At 36.8% G+C, this 17911-nt stretch overlaps 10 protein-coding genes across 10 annotated transcripts; 6 read left to right on the top strand and 4 right to left on the bottom strand.

Moving 5' to 3' along the window:
• Positions 1-314: 314 nt before the first annotated feature.
• Positions 315-2987, top strand: PRCAT00000580001 (uncharacterized protein; the record flags this gene model as incomplete). The annotated part of the gene is made up of 1 exon (XM_062955954.1): positions 315-2987. The coding sequence occupies one exon, from the start codon at positions 315-317 to the stop codon at positions 2985-2987; it is 2673 nt and encodes an 890-aa protein (XP_062807421.1).
• Positions 2988-3283: 296 nt separating this feature from the next.
• PRCAT00000579001 (transcription initiation factor IIA large subunit) lies at positions 3284-4087 on the top strand (the record flags this gene model as incomplete). Its single annotated transcript, XM_062955943.1, has 1 exon — positions 3284-4087. The coding sequence occupies one exon, from the start codon at positions 3284-3286 to the stop codon at positions 4085-4087; it is 804 nt and encodes a 267-aa protein (XP_062807420.1).
• Positions 4088-4307: 220 nt separating this feature from the next.
• BEM3 (Bem3p) lies at positions 4308-7451 on the bottom strand (the record flags this gene model as incomplete). Its single annotated transcript, XM_062955932.1, has 1 exon — positions 4308-7451. One exon carries the CDS (start codon positions 7449-7451, stop codon positions 4308-4310), a length of 3144 nt encoding a protein of 1047 aa, XP_062807419.1.
• Positions 7452-7771: 320 nt separating this feature from the next.
• Positions 7772-9892, bottom strand: HOS3 (histone deacetylase; the record flags this gene model as incomplete). Its single annotated transcript, XM_062955921.1, has 1 exon — positions 7772-9892. One exon carries the CDS (start codon positions 9890-9892, stop codon positions 7772-7774), a length of 2121 nt encoding a protein of 706 aa, XP_062807418.1.
• Positions 9893-10230: 338 nt separating this feature from the next.
• On the bottom strand, positions 10231-11418 carry LAB5 (putative lipoate synthase; the record flags this gene model as incomplete). Its single annotated transcript, XM_062955910.1, has 1 exon — positions 10231-11418. One exon carries the CDS (start codon positions 11416-11418, stop codon positions 10231-10233), a length of 1188 nt encoding a protein of 395 aa, XP_062807417.1.
• A 294-nt stretch (positions 11419-11712) lies between these two features.
• IDI1 (isopentenyl-diphosphate delta-isomerase) lies at positions 11713-12573 on the bottom strand (the record flags this gene model as incomplete). Its single annotated transcript, XM_062955899.1, has 1 exon — positions 11713-12573. The coding sequence occupies one exon, from the start codon at positions 12571-12573 to the stop codon at positions 11713-11715; it is 861 nt and encodes a 286-aa protein (XP_062807416.1).
• Positions 12574-13097: 524 nt separating this feature from the next.
• Positions 13098-14450, top strand: BFR1 (Bfr1p; the record flags this gene model as incomplete). Its single annotated transcript, XM_062955887.1, has 1 exon — positions 13098-14450. One exon carries the CDS (start codon positions 13098-13100, stop codon positions 14448-14450), a length of 1353 nt encoding a protein of 450 aa, XP_062807415.1.
• Positions 14451-14678: 228 nt separating this feature from the next.
• On the top strand, positions 14679-15818 carry PRCAT00000573001 (putative methyltransferase; the record flags this gene model as incomplete). The annotated part of the gene is made up of 1 exon (XM_062955876.1): positions 14679-15818. The coding sequence occupies one exon, from the start codon at positions 14679-14681 to the stop codon at positions 15816-15818; it is 1140 nt and encodes a 379-aa protein (XP_062807414.1).
• Positions 15819-16428: 610 nt separating this feature from the next.
• BGL2 (glucan 1,3-beta-glucosidase) lies at positions 16429-17414 on the top strand (the record flags this gene model as incomplete). Its single annotated transcript, XM_062955865.1, has 2 exons — positions 16429-16491; positions 16554-17414. 2 exons carry the CDS (start codon positions 16429-16431, stop codon positions 17412-17414), a joined length of 924 nt encoding a protein of 307 aa, XP_062807413.1.
• A 269-nt stretch (positions 17415-17683) lies between these two features.
• PRCAT00000570001 (uncharacterized protein) lies at positions 17684-17827 on the top strand (the record flags this gene model as incomplete). The annotated part of the gene is made up of 1 exon (XM_062955854.1): positions 17684-17827. One exon carries the CDS (start codon positions 17684-17686, stop codon positions 17825-17827), a length of 144 nt encoding a protein of 47 aa, XP_062807412.1.
• Positions 17828-17911: the final 84 nt, after the last annotated feature.

Here is a 17911-nt window from a genome sequence, read left to right as displayed (position 1 = left end):
AGCACATTTAGTCATGGTCATAGAAATGAATTTCCAAAATTTGTTGATAACTACATCGTCATTAGGCAGTGTTTATCTTTTCTTTTAGCGTTCATCGAGGGCTTCTTGATACCCATTTTGTTTCTTACTATCTATTCTCTTTAGAGCTTTCACCAGATAGTTTATATACTTAGATGCCAATGTCTATTTTTTTTATATTTTTGAGCGTAACAATGTGCAGGATTATTATAATATTAACACGCGTAAATTTAAAGAGTTATTTCGAATGCAAACAAAAGAACAACAACATAAAGATATTGCAGACAAGAGGCAGTATGTCATCGTCTTCGAAAATTGAATCTGTTCTTGAATCTGAAAATCTCTCGCCAGTGAGACTTCCAGGCAGGCGAACCCCAACGTCGAGATACAGGGCAAAGGAATTGCTTGACAAAAAGACGCCCGGAATTATGACGCATCCTCATGGAATCTCAGCAAAACATGAAGCAAGAAGGAACACAATTCATCATCACCCAGGGTCGAAGTTGAGACATGTTGAAACCCCATTAATTGCTAAATCACTGAATAGTGAAAAGGTATCGCTAAGTAATAAAATTTCATTAACGTCGCCAAGAGCTAGCAATTTGAAGAACATTAGTTTAGAGAGTTTCAGAAATATTCGAAAAGATTTGGAAGCTAAGTTACATGGCGTTATAAATAAAAATAAAGAAAACAATGACCCATTCGTTTCTTCGCCGAAGGTGTTAGAAACACCGACCAAATACGATGACTCTTCTTTTACAAACGGAAGCTCGCCTGTAAAAAGGCGTAATAACGACAATCATCTCATGGAGTCATCCAAGAAGATAGCAAAAGTAGTTACAAATGCTAATGAAATCACCGAAAGCAGTCGCTGTCTGATTCAGGTTGATGAAGTTTTCAACAAAGAAGATATAGTTAGCAAATTACATGCCGACAATTCGCCAGAGCATGAATTATTGCTTTCACACAACTCGCCTTCTGTAATTGATAATGACAGTGAGAGCGACCCAGAAGATTACGGCAGGATTGAACATACATTTAGTCAAACAATTATACCAAACAATAATGATAATACTCATACTCAAGTGAATAAAATAATGAAGTCTGACCCAGACAAGGACTACATCACACCACAGAGGCTTACAGAACCAATAGCTAAAAGCCCCATCACGAATCAACAAGTTCGAATTAACGACAATCTTATTATTGACGACTTTGAAGACATTAGTAAATCTGATTCAAAGGATATTACTAGTCCACTAAAGTTTCACAAATTATTGGATCAAGAAGAAGAAACTTTTGATGAGACATCTAACTTAAAAAGGATGGAGGATGAGCCTACAATTAATTTTTTGATGTCTCCCAACTCGAAGCCTGTTTTTTCAGTTGAGCAGATAAGTAAACTTCAAAGTGAGCATGCAGAAGAAATCAATAAAATTCAGGAAACTTTGGCTTTCAAAAATCGAGAGATTTTAAAACTTAATCAAGAGTTATCACTCGTCACCAACAATGGAATTATGATAGAACAAGAGTTTAAAGAATTTAAGCAACTCCAAAAAAATAAAACAACCAACGAAGAAATTTTAAGCATCCAACTTAAACATAACGAAAGAGAATTTGCATCGCTTACGAAAAATTTTAAAATCAAAGAGAGTTTAATTAATCAATTGGAATTGAAAGTAACTAAAAGTAAGTCAAAGATTCAAAATTTAATTGGACAAGTCAACACCAAAATTGAAGAAAATGCATCTCTAAGTAAAAAATTGTCGAATGCAGAAGAATTATTGAATAATAACAAGCAGTCAAATGCTGAAGGGCAGGAGCAGTTAAATGAATTGAAAACTCTTTGTCAAGAAAGAGAATCTGAAATCTCAAAATTGACAAGTTCTTCTTTAGAATCTAACAGTAAGGTTGAACAATTATTGAGTGAGAAAGAAACCTTATTAGAGCAGATACAAGTTTTGACAAACTCGAAAAATTCCTTGGAAGAACAGCTTGAAGAAGAACGTGATTTGAATTTAAGGCAAGAAGAACTAGTTAAAGAACTTGATAAGTTAGAAAACTTAGCTAAGGACAAGATTCATAATTTAGAACAGGCGATTGCAAACAAAAACGATGAATCGGAACAACGCTTTGAAGATTATGAGAAACTCCAAAAAGATGCAAGGTTATTAGATGAGCAAGTGAAATCAGCATTGGCCGATATTGATGGTCTACGGGATGAAAATGAGCTTCTTAAAGATCTGAAACGAAGACTAGAAAGAGATATATTTGGCTTATCCGAGAAGTTAGATTCTTGTCATACTACAGAATCTGAGTTAAACGAGAAAATTGCAAATCTTGGATCAGATCTAGCTAAGGCGAATAGTATTGCAGGAGAACTCAATGCAAGAATTGTGGAGCTAGAAGCCAATGATGGTAGCTTCTCAAGCACCATCAAGAAGCTTGAGGAAGAAAATAAGTCATTATCCAAATTCAACGACGAGAAAGACAAAACCATTATTGATGACACTAAAAGAATGAACGAGTTAGTAAATGCAATTGATCAACAGAGAGAAAACTATGAAGCTAAGATTGTCAAATTAAAAGAAGGTTCGAGCAAGACCAATAGCGATATCGAAAAATTGCATGAAGAGAATGAGCTATTGAAGAAGCAAGTTAAATCTCTGGAATCCTTACTCGAAACAAAGATTCTGGAAGTAGCTACTTTTCTTCACAAGGAATACGCTGAGAAACATGTTAAAAAGTTACGTGATGTAAAGGATAAGTACGAAAAAGAACTCAATCTCACTGCCATCGAGAGGAAAGGTTTAGAAAGGGAGATTGACCTGTTGAAAAGAAAACTTGCTCGGGCAAATGAAGAGTGTCTGAGAATTAACGAATTCGTTCACCTTAACAAATTAAATTATAAATCTGGCGCAAATGCTTTGAGTCCAAGGAGATCAACAGGAAGTAGGTCCAGATACTAAAGTGTTAAAATATCAGTTTATGATCTGTATAGATAGTTTAGTAATCGAATATCTTTGTGTAATTTCGCTCTATGACTTTATAAAATGATAATGGCAATTAGTGCTATTAAATAAGCTGACTACCATCAAGTGCATCCACAATCTAGGCTTACATAGCGAAGCATTCAGATAGATTAACATTAGTTCTACCAGTGATAGTATAACGTCCTTTCTTTCATTTAATATATTAATTACTTAGGACAGAGATCTTTGAATAGTATATTTAAAGCTTCACAGCTACAAAGTTTTAGAAGACAATGTCCAACGCAGAGACTGGGAAGCTCTATGAAACGATCATCGAAGAGGTGATTAGTGACTCGAGACAAGACTTTGAAGATAGTGGGATTGATGAATCCACTTTACAGGATTTGAAAAGAATATGGTGTGAGAGATTAAGTCACACCCAAGTTGCCAAATTCTCTTGGGATGAAGAGGAATTTAACAATAATTATGACAGTCATGTCATACAATCTCAACAGATTCCCCAAAGTGATAGCTTGACGAATGGAAATTTGCACTTGGATGGTGGAGATTTAGAGCTTCCAATGGGTAGTGACTCACAATTGTCATACAACACGATACAACCAGACAGTTCAAATAGTAATATTGGAATTCAAATTCCAAGCATAGATCCTCAGCCCAAATCTGAGTATGATAGCAGTAGCACGGGGCTTATGTTGCCTAGAATTAATCAATCGGATGGGACGTTTGAGTTTGTTTTGTACACCGACAGTGGAGCACATTTCCTAAAATCCTTCAAACAGAAGAAAAAGCAGAAAAAGATAATCAATCAAGTTGATGGTTCTGATGATGATGAGGATGATGAGGATGATGACATCTTTAATGACTCCGATGATATCAACTCTGATTTGGACGATGGTTTAGAGAGTGATAAGTCAGATGAGGAAGATGGCGAACAAGAAGGACAGATCATGTTGTGCTTGTATGATAAAGTTCAAAGAGTCAAGAATAAGTGGAAATCAAGTTTGAAGGAAGGAATAGCGAACATAAATGGAAAAGATTATGTTTTCCAAAAGGCTACAGGTGAGAGCGAGTGGTAAATGGCTATATTATTTCTTTCTCATTAGGTAAACAAATCGAAAAAATATCCTAAGACATTGTATTATTTTAATCAACGCAGAACGAATATATTCAATGTATTTAAGCATTCATTTTCAGAACTTTCTCTAAGACAATTATAATGTAGCGGTAAAATTCAATGAACTAATATACAATATACTTGAAACTCAATTGCTGGTGTAACTTTAGATGGAAGTGCAATTAAAAAGTAGGAATGTGTAAATCTAAAACCTCTCTATCTTCATCAGGTGTAGGTATCCCCCCTTCAAATATGCAATTAAAATCGACCAAAAAGGTATTCAATACTTCTAACGAAACGTTTAAAGTTGGCACAAACACTATACAAACGTTCCGCATATTCATCCGATTACTCTGATTTTTTGCTATTATTTGCCTTAAAAACTTAAAGATCACGTAAGACAAGTTATAACTTATCTTATCCACTTTTGAATCATCGTTAAAATATTCTTTAAACTTGATTGCAATTGCATAATGAGAGAGATATGCTGCACTATTAATCGCAATGTTATTTAAATCACTCAAACACTGAGTACCAATGATAGGAGAAGGAAGCTCTCTTAAGTATGTCTTTAACAATCCAGAAACTGTATGAATGTCTGGCTTCAAGCTCGATTCGAATAAATCAAGATCAAATTTCGTATTGAATTGCTCTTTCAACTGTCTAATAATAGAAGCGGAGCCACTTAGTCTGAATATTCCTTCTTCGTAAATTGCACCAGTTCGAGTTAAAAAGTCAAGACATCTGAAACATATACTTGGGATACTCTTGCCATAAAAAGTTTTATTAGATAATTTGAAGACTTCATGTATATCTCTGCCGAAAATTGTTTTTGTCAAATTCTCGTCCAAGTTAAGCAGATCCAAGTATGATTGAACAGACAAGTCATTTGCATTAAGAGATGGAACATTAGACGCCTCATCATTATTATCGGATGGGTTATTATTATTGTTTGTTTTTCGAAAGGGGAAAATACTTCTCTTTCGAAGTTTCTTGAGTTCCTTTTGTTCTTTAATATCTTCCTCATAAGTACTCAGAGTATTTTCATTCTGCTGAGGTCTTGAACGATGAGGGGTTGGTATGTTTTGTGAATAACTCTGAGTTTCCGAATCCTCATCGGTCCTGCCGCGATTAGTTTCTATTGTAAGCGACGAAGCGTCTCCTTCGAAAGAGCCATCACTCAAGTTATTGAATTCGAAAAGTGAATCTATCCATTCGTCTCTTTCCTGATCTGATTCTGCACAAAAGAAATATTTCTGAACAGTTGAAGATAGCTTGGATTTTTGTTGTTCCATAACCAAAAAAGCATGACGATAGCCTCTATCATCTGCAACAGCGTCTCCAGATTGTTTGCCAATTTGGGTTCCTTTAAGCTTAATTTGCTCCAATAATTGACCACCTGGACCTTCGAATATTTGTAAAAATGGTCCATCAACTTGACACCATCTAATTTTCCAAGAAGAGCCCAAACCCTTATATCGACGAATAAGGAACCCCTCTTTTCTAGATCCACTTTTGTAATCGTCCAAAGGATTGACGATGTTCAATGAGAGATAGCGACATATTCGAAACAAAACCATGTGGGGAATATGGGGCATTAAAAAAATCGTATTAAAGTAATTTTGAAGTCCAATTCTTCTAGTATCAACTTTTGATGGACTAGAAGAAAGAAATAATGATTTATCAGGAATGGGAGGGAGCCCAAAGTACTCTACATATGGCCTGATTTCATTATCGAATGCCACCAATTGCGAATATGATTTTCTGATTCTCCACATTTCTTTCGAGCTTTTTCTATCATTAATAGATATGGTGCAGTTAGGATCCTTAGATGATGATGAGGAAACAGGAAAGTGAATTGTGCTGACAACGACAATTTCAATTGTCTGAAACTCTTCCGGCTTAATGAACAACGGAGTATCATCTTCCTCAGGTCTAGGCGATTGTAAAACTTGGAAGCTACTGTTACTCTTAGAGAATCCAAGAGAATCCGTGGAAGTGAAGTTGGCTGAAATAGGAGTTCTGAGTACTTCAGATTCAAAGTCAGATTTATTTAGAACTGAAGTGAAATATTGCTTAGAATTAACTCCCGGGGACGAGACTTGACTACCTGGGTCTTCATCGAGACTTGTGCTAAGCTTATCATTTGAAATATTACCATTATTGAAGCGCGAAGAAGAAAAAGTTTTATCCATATCGATATTATCACTTGTTTGTGTATGTGGATCCAAAGTTAAATTTGTCACAGAATTCAGACTATTATTGACGAAGGCCGAGGACTCACCTGATTCTTTTGAAGGGGACAGAGTCTTATTAATACTATCCCTGGAGGATGCGAAACTACCGTCCTTTGAAGGAAGCTGTTGTTGCATACTAGAAGGCAACCTTATTCTTGATTTGTATGCACTGAAGCTCGTATTTATTGGCTTTTTAGGTAGAATAGCAGATTGCTTAATATTGTCAGTCCCTTCAGCTTCTTCTACGACAGACTCGCTTGTATTTATTGATCTTTTAGGCAGGATGGCCGGCTGTTTAGTTCTTTGAGTTTTATCAGGTTCTTCAGATTCTTCTGCCACAAGTTCACTCGTACTTAATGGCTCCTTAGGCAGATTAACAGGTTCTTTAATTCTATCGATTTCATCTTCCACCGATTCACTTTTGTTTTCAGCAGCAATACCCAAGAAATCTGGTTTACTTGAAGGCCTACTTTTTAAAACCAGTCTTTCTTCATCAGAATAGACAGAAGACCTGTTGGAAAAGGGATTGGTGCTCTCTGATTTTTCAGGTGACCTCTTGGACATATGGTTGATCACAGAATCTGAACCAGTCATCTTCTTCTCTAAAGGGGAGCTAGGCCGCCCACTGACAGCATCCAGTCCAGGCAACTCGACCCGTAAACTTGCCCTTCTTCTAGCAGATCTTTGAGGAACGTCACTTATCTCTGTAGTAATCGCCGAAGACAACTCATCTATGTCTTTTAATTTTGGAACAATGTTGGATTCATTCACAATGGTTGTGTCAGCTGTATCGTCGATTGATGTATTCGATGCATGTGGGCCCTTTGTGGAGGAAGAATCTCCATTATGTTTCGAAATCAGTGCCAGCACTTTGAATCCCCTTATCGTTTCTTCTAAAGCTTCGACTTCTCTTTTGTATTGACGTAGCGAATCTTGGAGCTCTCGATTTTCGAATAGTAATCTTTCAATAAATTCATCATCTGTCACTTTTGAACGATCAAAGTTGGGGTCGGATGGTGGTAGTTCTTGAGTAATTCGCTTTGTTTGCAAGGTAGGTTGTAGAGGGTTTCGACCAAAGTCTTCATACATATTCAACCTTTTAAATGATCACCTTAGATGATCTAATGGTTTAAAGACCCTGTTTGATTGCCACAACAAAGAAGTATTCTTTTACAACTCTTACAATAACTGCACGAACGCGAGCATACGAAAAAAATTAAAAAAAATAATGTAATAAGTATCACGTTCTGATGATGCCTGATGATTATGGACTCCACTTATTATCCAGGACATTGATTTTATTAAAAATATATCTTATGCTAATTAAATACTATTTATGAACTTGGGATTGAAATCAAAATGCTGTAAAAGATGTCTTGTAAATCTAAGAAAAAGAGAAATAAATTATATCATTTTGTTTGAATCTTCTTATTGTGATACGAACGAGTATGTCTTAAAATACGTCTTAAGTCTTCTGGATCCTGTTTTATGGGGCTTTTTGGCACATCAGCATTATCATCAATAATTGCCTGCACCATCTTGCTTACCGGGCGTTGTTCTGAAGGGTCCTTATACTGATAAATGTAATTTTGTGGCAAGATTGCATTAGGCATCATGGATCTACCCAATTTTATAACCTCATTCGCCCATACAGTTATATCCGATTGAGGGTTCTTGTACGGAGTCCAGTTTGCCTTGCAACCCTTCGTCAATTCCTTCATAACTCTCTCGCTTCCCCAAGTTTGGTTCCATGATGGCTCCTCATCACTTATCAAGCCTATAAGATGGGAAAAAATGCCAGTTGTCAAAGCTCCGTCGGAATAGCCTCCTTCTAAAAAAGATAGAACTTTACCAGACGTATGGATATTGGCTAGCTTCACAACATCTTTAGTAAATGTAGCATAAAAGGAAGTTGGAACATTAATCTTGTGGCGCTGCATGAGTGGGTTTTCGTATTCCAGCGCATCAAATCCAGCCGAAATAACAATCAATGGCTTAAATGGAGGTGGTGGAGTTGGCTCAGGAACAGGAGTACCGTAATAACTGGGTTTAGCAAGATATTTGTTATACTTAGCAAAGTCTAATAAATATTGCTGCTCTTGCTTGTCGTGCTGCCTTTTTGCATTGTTTAAAAATTGGTTCGCTCTGTTCAAAATTTGAACATATCTGGTTTGATAGTGTTTATAAAACTCTTCTTCTACTGACCATTCATGGAGATGTACGTTCCAAATATTCAAGTCGTGGTCCATTATGCACGTCGAAGCATTCTTTATATTTTCTTTAGTCGCGTAACCCAATTCAGTAGGATATGATTTTATATCGTGTAACGAAAAATAGCCGACTTTGGGGTAGGTTGCAAATTTCTTACCGTATTCGTCTCTTTGATTAGATTCCGAATCGATTTCATCATCCTCATCTTTCCCATAGTCACCTTCAAACCCAGCTCTTTCCCAACAAATATCTTGGGACCCATCACCATGATGCAAGTCTATATCTAGGATAGCACAATGGGTAACGCCATATGTTTCGAAAGCATATTCAATTCCGATCTGAGCGTTATTGATTAAACAGAAACCACTGGGAAGGCAAGCATGCGAATGATGGCCCGGTGGTCTGATCACAACAAACGCTAAGTTATGACTGTTATTTTTATTCTCAAACAACTCATCCACAGCAGTTTCAACAGTACCGATAACACCTTCTATTGCGTTGATAGTCTTTGGAGTGAGGTAAATATCCCCTGTATTCCAATCCTCTGGGACCTCTAACTCATTTTTGCTTAATTTCTCATGAGAATCCAAACACAATTCGAATAATTTCTTTGGCCAATTCTTTCCATGAATTTTTCGGACATGGCTAGAAAAGACGGAACCCTTTTTCGTAGAATTAATTAACTTGTAATAAAATGGATACATAGTTAATGCCGCAGACACCCCAATACAAGATGCCAAGAGCCTTTGAGGACGCTCAAAGATGGTAGATAAGAAAGATTTCGTGACCCATTTTCTGCCAAACGCATGCTCCGGAGACAAAGGCGACAAAATGACTAAAGTTTTATTCGACTCCTTTTGAAACCTTGGTGATTCACTTCGGATATGGGGATTCGAATCCAAAAAATCAGTGAAAGATTTTGTGAATTTTTCTAAGGAGTAATCCACCGTGGGCGATGGCTCTAAGAGGCGTTCAAAATTTGAATCAATTTGATAACTAGGACTTGCTGACGAAGGTCTAGACACCTGATTTTTAGTGGCTAAGTCTGTCTGTAGGCTATATTTCCTTTTAGCTTTGAATTTTTGTATATCTTCTAACGTAGTTTCATTGTCGCTAGTCTCATCGCTTTCATTAGAAGTGTCAGCATCAGGTATGGTTGCGTCCCTAGTATAATTCAAAGTGGTATGGTCAATTGATATATCGCCATCTACGGATATGTCATTAGAAGACGACTTGATTGTCAAAGTAGTCTCGAACTGAGAGATCAAAGATTCTTCACTGTCATCTTCCTTTGGGACCGGATCACGATATTTGGGCATTTTATGACTACCTCAACTGTTATTTTGTAGTCACTAGTATTTAAATTCAAGGCAAAAACAGCTTACAAACTTATTCTACCTCAAATCCAAACAGTCCTAGCTTCTCTTTTATTGTCACAGTAAAAAAAAGTTAAAATAAATAAATCAATGTTATGAACAAGATCAAATGTGTGATCAAAGTGAGACAATTTTGTAGGGTCCAAAATCTAAAAATGGCGAGCAACTAGAAGTTCGAGCCTAAGATCCGGCCAATTTTTTATTTTTTGCAGCTGCTACAGGTCAGTATCAATACAAACTATGCAATTTTAATAGAGTAAAATGACACTTATTAAATATATCTATGTAAACGGCCTTGTATCGTCAGATTCAATAAGCCTTGGGCTATCTCCAACGTTGTGTCTCGACTTACGAATAACGTTTTCTATAAATGCCTCACCGGCTTTGTAGGATGATCTTACTAAGGGCCCACTAGCAACATAAAGAAATCCCATTTCCAAGGCCCTCTCCTTCCAATAGTCAAATTTCGCTGGAGTTATATATTCTACTACTTTCATATGCCTTTTAGTTGGACGCATGTATTGCCCAAAAGTCACAACATCACACTTTATTTCTCTCAAATCCTTGAGTGTCTGTAAAATTTGCTCATCTGTTTCACCAAGTCCAAGCATCATCGAAGTCTTCGTAACAAGAGATGGCTTAACCTCCTTTGCCTTCTTCAATACGGAAAGCGATTGTCTATAAGTTGCTCGACGATCTCTCACGTGTGGCGTGAGTGCTTCCACTGTCTCTATATTATGTGCATAAACATCTAAACCTGATTTTGAAAGTAATCCTGTCATTTCAAGGTCACCTCTAAAATCACCACTCAAAACTTCAACTAATATCTGTGGTGCCTTTTGCTTAATCTTCATGACAGTCTCAGCCAAATGGTTCGCACCGCCATCTGCTAAATCATCTCTGTCAACGGTTGTCAAAACCACGTAACCTAATCCCCATCTTTTAATTGCTTCAGCAGTATTTTCGGGCTCCATAGGATCAGGCTTATCAGGTGTTCTATTAGTTTTGACCGAGCAAAATCTGCAACCCCTAGTACAAGTATCTCCCATCAACATTATTGTTGCAGTCGCTTCCGATTTCTTCCCACCCCAGCATTCGCCAATATTTGGGCACTTAGCTTCTTCACATACAGTCGCTAACTTTAATTCTCTTACATCCTTCTTTAAATTGTGAAATGACTGTCCTTTGGGAATTGGTACCTTTAACCATTTCGGTAGCCTTAAATTTTCATCACTTCTCGCAGTTTCCAATGGATCAATAATCATATCTTTTGCTTTCCCACTAACAAAGTCATCAAAAGAAGGACCCATGTTTAGCGTATCAGAAAACTTAGTTGACCTTCTTCTGGAAGCAACTTTTACCTTTTTCTTTCCTTCATCTTCAAAAACCTGTGTTTCGGCTGTAGCGAGTCTTCGACTACATTGGACGAAAGTCAGCCTAGTCACAGATCCAATCCTAATGGGTATCATGATTAATCAAATCACTATGAAATACTCTTGTTACTTAATGGTACGAAATATTAAATAACTAAGCATTTACGAAAGTCGATTGTGTAACGTGAGGCAGTTCGCTCTGCGATAAATTTAGGAGCGAGCAGACGCACTTTGTGTTATTTTACATTACGATTTTTTTGACTCTGACCTACAATTGTCAGAGCATATCCCTAAATACGCTGTTTTCCTGCTTAAGAGAGATATTAAAGTTTTCGTCTATTAGAAATTAAACTCAAAATGACCCCAATATATGCCATATACTGTAATAATCTAAAGCAAGCGATGAATTTCATCATCTTCGAATTTGCCAAGATCATCTAAGTTGCTCCACCACTTAAACAAAAATGTTTGACATATCAATTTAAACCAAGGAGTAAAAATCAAAGAATCGTCTTCAAACATCGCTTTCAAGTCATCGGCACTGACGTATTTGTGATCCTTGACTTCGTTAGAATTAGCATCCAACGTGATATTATTCTTTGTTTTTAATATCAAGATGTAGTCAATCTCATGTTCACCCCATTTGCTGGATTCACCACCAGAAGCTGATTTATAGTGAATTCTTGTTAAATATTGGAATCGCTCTATTGGCGAATCACTAGCAGGGATGCCTAATTCATGCTCTAGTTTTCTCTGAGCCGCAATTTTTGCACCCTCAATAGCTGTAGGAAGATTATTCAAGTTTCCAGTAGCTCTTTCAGAAGATATACCTAGCTCAGAGCTAACACAAAGAGGATGGGAGCAGCAAGTGTTTGTCCACATACCTGGAAATGTGATCTTCTTATCAGCACGTTGCTGTAATAATAATTTCCCATCTTCGTTGAAGAGAAATACCGAAAATGCTCTATGTAGTAAACCTCCATTGATGTTCTCCATCAAATGACAAAGCTTCTTAGTTCCTGCTCCAACTGGCTTGTCATAGTAATCCAATACAATGCATAATTCATCCATAAGTCGGATTTGTTCCTCGTCATGTCCCTCAAACACATTTTCCGAGCCATCAGTTTCACTAGCAGATCCCGCAGACCGTGGGATTCCTGATATTTTCTTTAATGGAGTCACTTCCCTCCACTTACTCAAGATATCATCTTCCTTGAGTCTCTGGACCATTTGGGCGTAAATCGATACCATGTTTAAGTCTATTTTGCTCACACAGTTTTCGAATATGAGGAGAGTATGCTCTTAAACCCAGTTTCCTGCTATCCCCAACGTAGTTTAACAGCTTTTGATACTCGAAAATAACGAAATGTTTATTTTTTTTCTTCATGCTTTGTTCTTTTTTCTACGCGATGTTGAATCGGCCCATCATTTTTTTGTAAATTGAATTGGGGATACTTAAACATGATGTCCAGAAAACAAAAAATTCGATGTTAAGGTTGAAGTACTAAAGCTTGTGAGAATTGATACGTATAGAAGCAAGCTTCAATCTTTTAGTAATGTGATTTAGCTGAAGTTGCTAATCATTATTCAGATCAGAATCGTGAGTCACGCACTACCACAATTTTTCAGAATGAAAAATTAGAAAAATCTGCGATTTGACGACCAGAATATATCACCATTACGGTAAAATCTACGATAAAGATAGATCGAGAGATTGACAAGAACTTTACAAGCTGATTCAAGGATATATCGAAGTTTCACACCTTATTCTAGAAATGTCTACCGCTACTGCCACTCGTCAAAACAACAAGCGCTACATCAAGCGTCCAGACAACCAAGCCTTGAAGGTAGAGATCGATCTGTTAAAAGCGGAAATTAAAAAGTTGGACTTGACAAACAACGAAATCAATGCTCAGATTAGCAAAACTGTCAGTAGCCCCGAGGTAATAGAGAAGAGAAAGCAGCTTCAACTGCAATTGAAGGAGTTAATTGCAAAGCAGGCTGGTGTTAAGGCAGAAAGAAATTCCATCAATGAGCAGATAAAAAACGTTGATCAACAGTTAAAAAGAAAAATTACCGAGATCCTGGCACAAACTTCAAAGAATAACTTCAAAAATGTCCAAGAAATCGATAGCAGAGTTGATTACTTAGATAAGTTGATTGAGACTGGTGATTTGAAATTAGCTGACGAAAGAAGATACGTTAAGGAAATGTCATCGTTGCGTAAATTGCGTAAAGACTTTGGAGTTATTGAAAAGCAACAAGAACTCATCGATCAAGACAAGGCAAAAATTGCCGAATTGAAAAAGAAATTAAACTCTGTTCAAAACAAAGAACTTCAGCAAGAGTTCGAAAGAGTACAGAAGGAGTTAAATAGTGTCAGTAGTCAAAACGAAACAATCGTTAACAAGAGAAACTCCTTGTTCAATAAAAGAAATGAGATCAAGAAAGCTAAGGATGAAAAATACGATAGCATTAGAAAATTAAGGTCTGATTTTGATGCTGAGTATGACAACTTCAAAAAAGCGATGGCCGACCAAAGAAAGCAAAGAGCTGAAGAAGCAAAGCAGCAGCAAGTTGAAGAAAGAAAGCAGAAACAGAAAGAAGAAGCTGAAAAACAATTGGCAGATGCTTCAGTTCCAGCTTTCACTGATGAAATCAACTCGATTCACAACCTTTTAACCTATTTTGATCCGACGTACGTTAAACCTCAAAAGAAGACTTTCGATTTGAATGGTGAGTCAAACAACACACCATCAAACAACATTCGGAAAATAGAAATGCCAGATGATGTTGTACCTATCAAAAAGGAGCAAGAATCTTTCTTTGTTGGATCAAAAACAAAAAAGACAAAGCAAAAGAAGACTAAAGCAAAGAATTTCACCGTAGATCCTGAAGTTATTGTCGCATTAGGAGACTTAAGTATTCCCTTGCCAATCAAATCGGAAGATGTTTCAGGTACAGTTGAAACTTTGAAGGAAACTTTGAAGGCTCTTGAAGAGAAACAAGACGAGCAGACTAAGGTCAATATCGAAAAAGCTAAAGCAAAAATTGCTAAGCTAGAGGAAGAAAGCGAGAGAGCAGAAGAAGAACATGCAAATGGTGTAGTTTCTGAGGAGGAAGAGTAGTAAGCCTTTTTATTCTTTGGTTTGGTTCTAAGAATAGTAGCTAAGGATAATATTATAAATGTTATACTTCGAATGATATATTGTACAGAGCCTTTTCGAGTCTAACATTCGTCGATCTTCCTATTTAGTATTTACTTTATTTGAATCTTGTATACAGTAAACGTTTTTAAGATGAGATGGAAATAGAAAATTTCTAGTAAGAACTCAACAGACAAATAGATAACGATTATGTCTAAAAGAAAAGCTAATGCCGAACCTGGGAAGGTAACGAAAAAGCCAGTAAAACAAATCCCAAAATTTCAATGCTCCTTATGCATACCTTCAACTATTATATCTGAGTCGAATGCAAGAAATTTAGATCAAGCTACCTCAGTTGCATATCAAGTTGCAAAGGCAGCAACGCTATTTAACGTTTCTGAAATAGTCATCCTTAGCATCCCAGAAGATAAAATAGAGTCAAATAAGGAATCCGTGCTGAATGCGATTACAATTCCAAATGATCAAGGTGGAAAAAAACTTGTGTTTAATTTTGCTGATGACAATGCAGCAGGAAAGATCAAAGAGAACACAACAGCAGAAGGAAAGTCGCCAAACAATGAAAAGACTGACGAAAAATCTTTGATACTTGCTGCTCTTTTACATTATTTTGTAACTCCACCATATCTAGTCAAAAGTGTTTTTGCTTCGAGCAAGTGTGATAAGAAATTCAAGTACGCTTCAAAGTTGCCTAAGTTGAGTTCATTACCATTCATGTCTAATAACAATGTTTTCAAAGATTTCAAAGAAGGATTGACTATACCAAAACATACACCAAAGATAAAGAAAAATAACAAGAAAGTAAGTCCTTTAAAAAAGCTTGCCGTAACCAAATATGTCAATATAGGAGAGCCTAAACCTATGGAATTAAAGGAACAGCAAGTGCCTGTTAATGTTAGAGTTACAGTAGATCTCAAAAACAAAAAAATTGTGAGTCCAGTGGAGGCTTACGGTGTTATCGGTGCTAAGTCTTCCTTTGGATACCATGTTAGAATCTGCAAATCATTTAGCGATATATTCAGAGAGAGTTCATTTCCGGACGGTTATTCATCATCTGTTTACGTTAACTGTAACAACTTCTTTGACTCGAATGAAAAACCAGATGAAACAGAAGGATTGACTTCTTTTGAGAGAGCTAATATTACGGATAGAGCTAATGTGTTGTTGGTGCTCGGAAACCCTAATGACTATTCCCTCAGCTTTTCGCGAGACGCTTCCAATTTAGAAGGTGTACAGTCGTTTGCACAGATGATGGATTCAAAAATGCTGATACCAGAAGGAGCGAGAATAGAAGATGGTGTAACAATCTCTCTCACAAAACTATACAGTTAATAGGAGAGCCGATAAATACTAATCGTGTGAAATATACTATCCTGTGTATAATATTAATACAGGTCTAGTTACTTGGTGAGCCTCTACTGAATCTCGGGTAGCTAAACTTTGGAGGGGGCTAGGCTCTCGCTCTAGCACAGATCCTTTACTCAGTAAATTGTCTCACAGTAAGCTCTCTTTGGTATGTAAATTTCCCAATCCCGTTAATACCATGCAGCAAAACCGACTTAAAAGCATTACCCGGATGTATACTTTCCCTTTTAGGATTGGTCTGGAACAAATAGTAGCGAGCTTCGGCATAATTCTAATGAAAAGACGCGCAGTCTCGTGCTCCAAAGGTTTTTTGTAGCCAATTTTACCGGGAAACATCGCAAATAAGGCATAAGAAACTACAGTAAATGTCAGCACTCTAAATATAGTAGCTTTCCACAAAAGTTTATTTGTTTGGAAATTCTGGAACTGTTTCTCTTTGCAAAACTCTGATTCCACGCCCGCACAACGATTCTGAGCAATAAATATAAAAAAACATTAAAAAAGTTTGAACAGGGTTTAGCTTAATTTCGAAACAGCTAGCTAATATTCATTCGTTTGTTTCAGTTAGATTTCAAAAATGCAGTTCAAATACTTAGCTGCTCTTGCTGGTGCCATCTCGGTGACTAGCGCTATCGGTGATGTAAGTCTCAAAATTTTTTTTTGTGAAGATTCCACAGGAGATTAAATACTAACGATTTCTAGCTTGCATTCAACTTGGGTGTTAAAGATAATTCCGGTAACTGTAAGACTTCCTCAGAATACGCTACCGACTTGTCAACTTTGAGTTCTTACTCTAAGATTGTCAAGACTTACGCTGTGTCTGATTGTAATACTTTGCAGAACTTGGGACCAGCTGCTGAAGAAGCTGGTTTTCAAGTGATGTTCGGTATTTGGCCCACTGATGATTCTCACTTTGAAGCTGAGAAGGCGGCCTTGCAGAAATACCTTCCAAAGATTCTGACAAGTACAGTCAAAGGTTTTCTCGTTGGGTCAGAAGCTTTGTATAGAAATGATTTGACTGCTACTGAATTGGCAAGCAAAATTTCTGAAATTAAGGATTTGATCAAAGACATCAAGGACAAAGATGGTAACTCTTATTCTTCAAGCCAAGTAGGTACTGTTGACTCATGGAACGTTTTAGTTGATGGTGGTTCTAAGCCAGCAATTCAAGAAGCAGATTTTGTTTTTTCTAATGCCTTCTCATACTGGCAAGGACAGACCATGAATAATGCTTCATACTCTTTCTTTGATGACATAATGCAGGCTTTGCAAGTTATTCAAACTGTCAAAGGTCTGACTGACATCAACTTCTGGGTTGGAGAGACTGGCTGGCCAACAGATGGATCAGCATTCGAGTCTGCTCAGCCATCCACTGCCAATGCTAAGAGCTTCTGGCAAGAAGCTATCTGTGCTATTAGGGGCTGGGGTATTAACGTTGCTGTTTTTGAAGCTTTTGATGAAGCTTGGAAACCAGACACATCAGGTATCTCTTCTGTTGAAAAACACTGGGGTGTTTGGGATTCTAACAGTGACCTCAAGTACTCTTTGAGCTGTAAATTTTAAAGGGAAAGCTTTAACTCTACGTTCTTGATTTTATTGATTCTAAAACACGCAAAAATTTAGATTAAATTCTGATACCAATAGTCTTCAAAAGCTTATATATTTTTTAGTTAAGGAAAATTATGACATAACAGGTAAACTAAAGTAGTATTTTAAGGGCTTGCTCGTAGACTTCTAATTGGAAACAGACATTATCGCCTTATTCTAGAAACTAATGAAATGAAAGAAGATACTTTAACGCTAGAATATTTTTAGTCTCGAACAAAATTAATATGACTCCGTGGCCAAGCTGGCTAAGGCGTGAGACTGTTAATCTCAAGATCGTGAGTTCGATCCTCACCGGGGTCGTATTTTTTTTTTTATCTTCAATATTCAACTTTGCTCTCTATGTGTTGCTGAACACAACAAAGTATTGATTCTTGCTTGCTTAAATATAGGACCAGAGAACTTAGCACATGAAATATGGTATAAATATTTATTAATGGGTAGTATATGATGAG

This window comes from Priceomyces carsonii, assembly GCF_900007245.1.
Source record: "Priceomyces carsonii strain CBS4050 genome assembly, scaffold: Debaryomyces_carsonii_scaffold_1, whole genome shotgun sequence".
Classification (NCBI taxonomy): Eukaryota; Fungi; Ascomycota; class Pichiomycetes; order Serinales; family Debaryomycetaceae; genus Priceomyces; species Priceomyces carsonii.
Note: the sequence above shows the minus strand (reverse complement) of the source record. Positions and strands in the feature narration are given on the sequence as shown.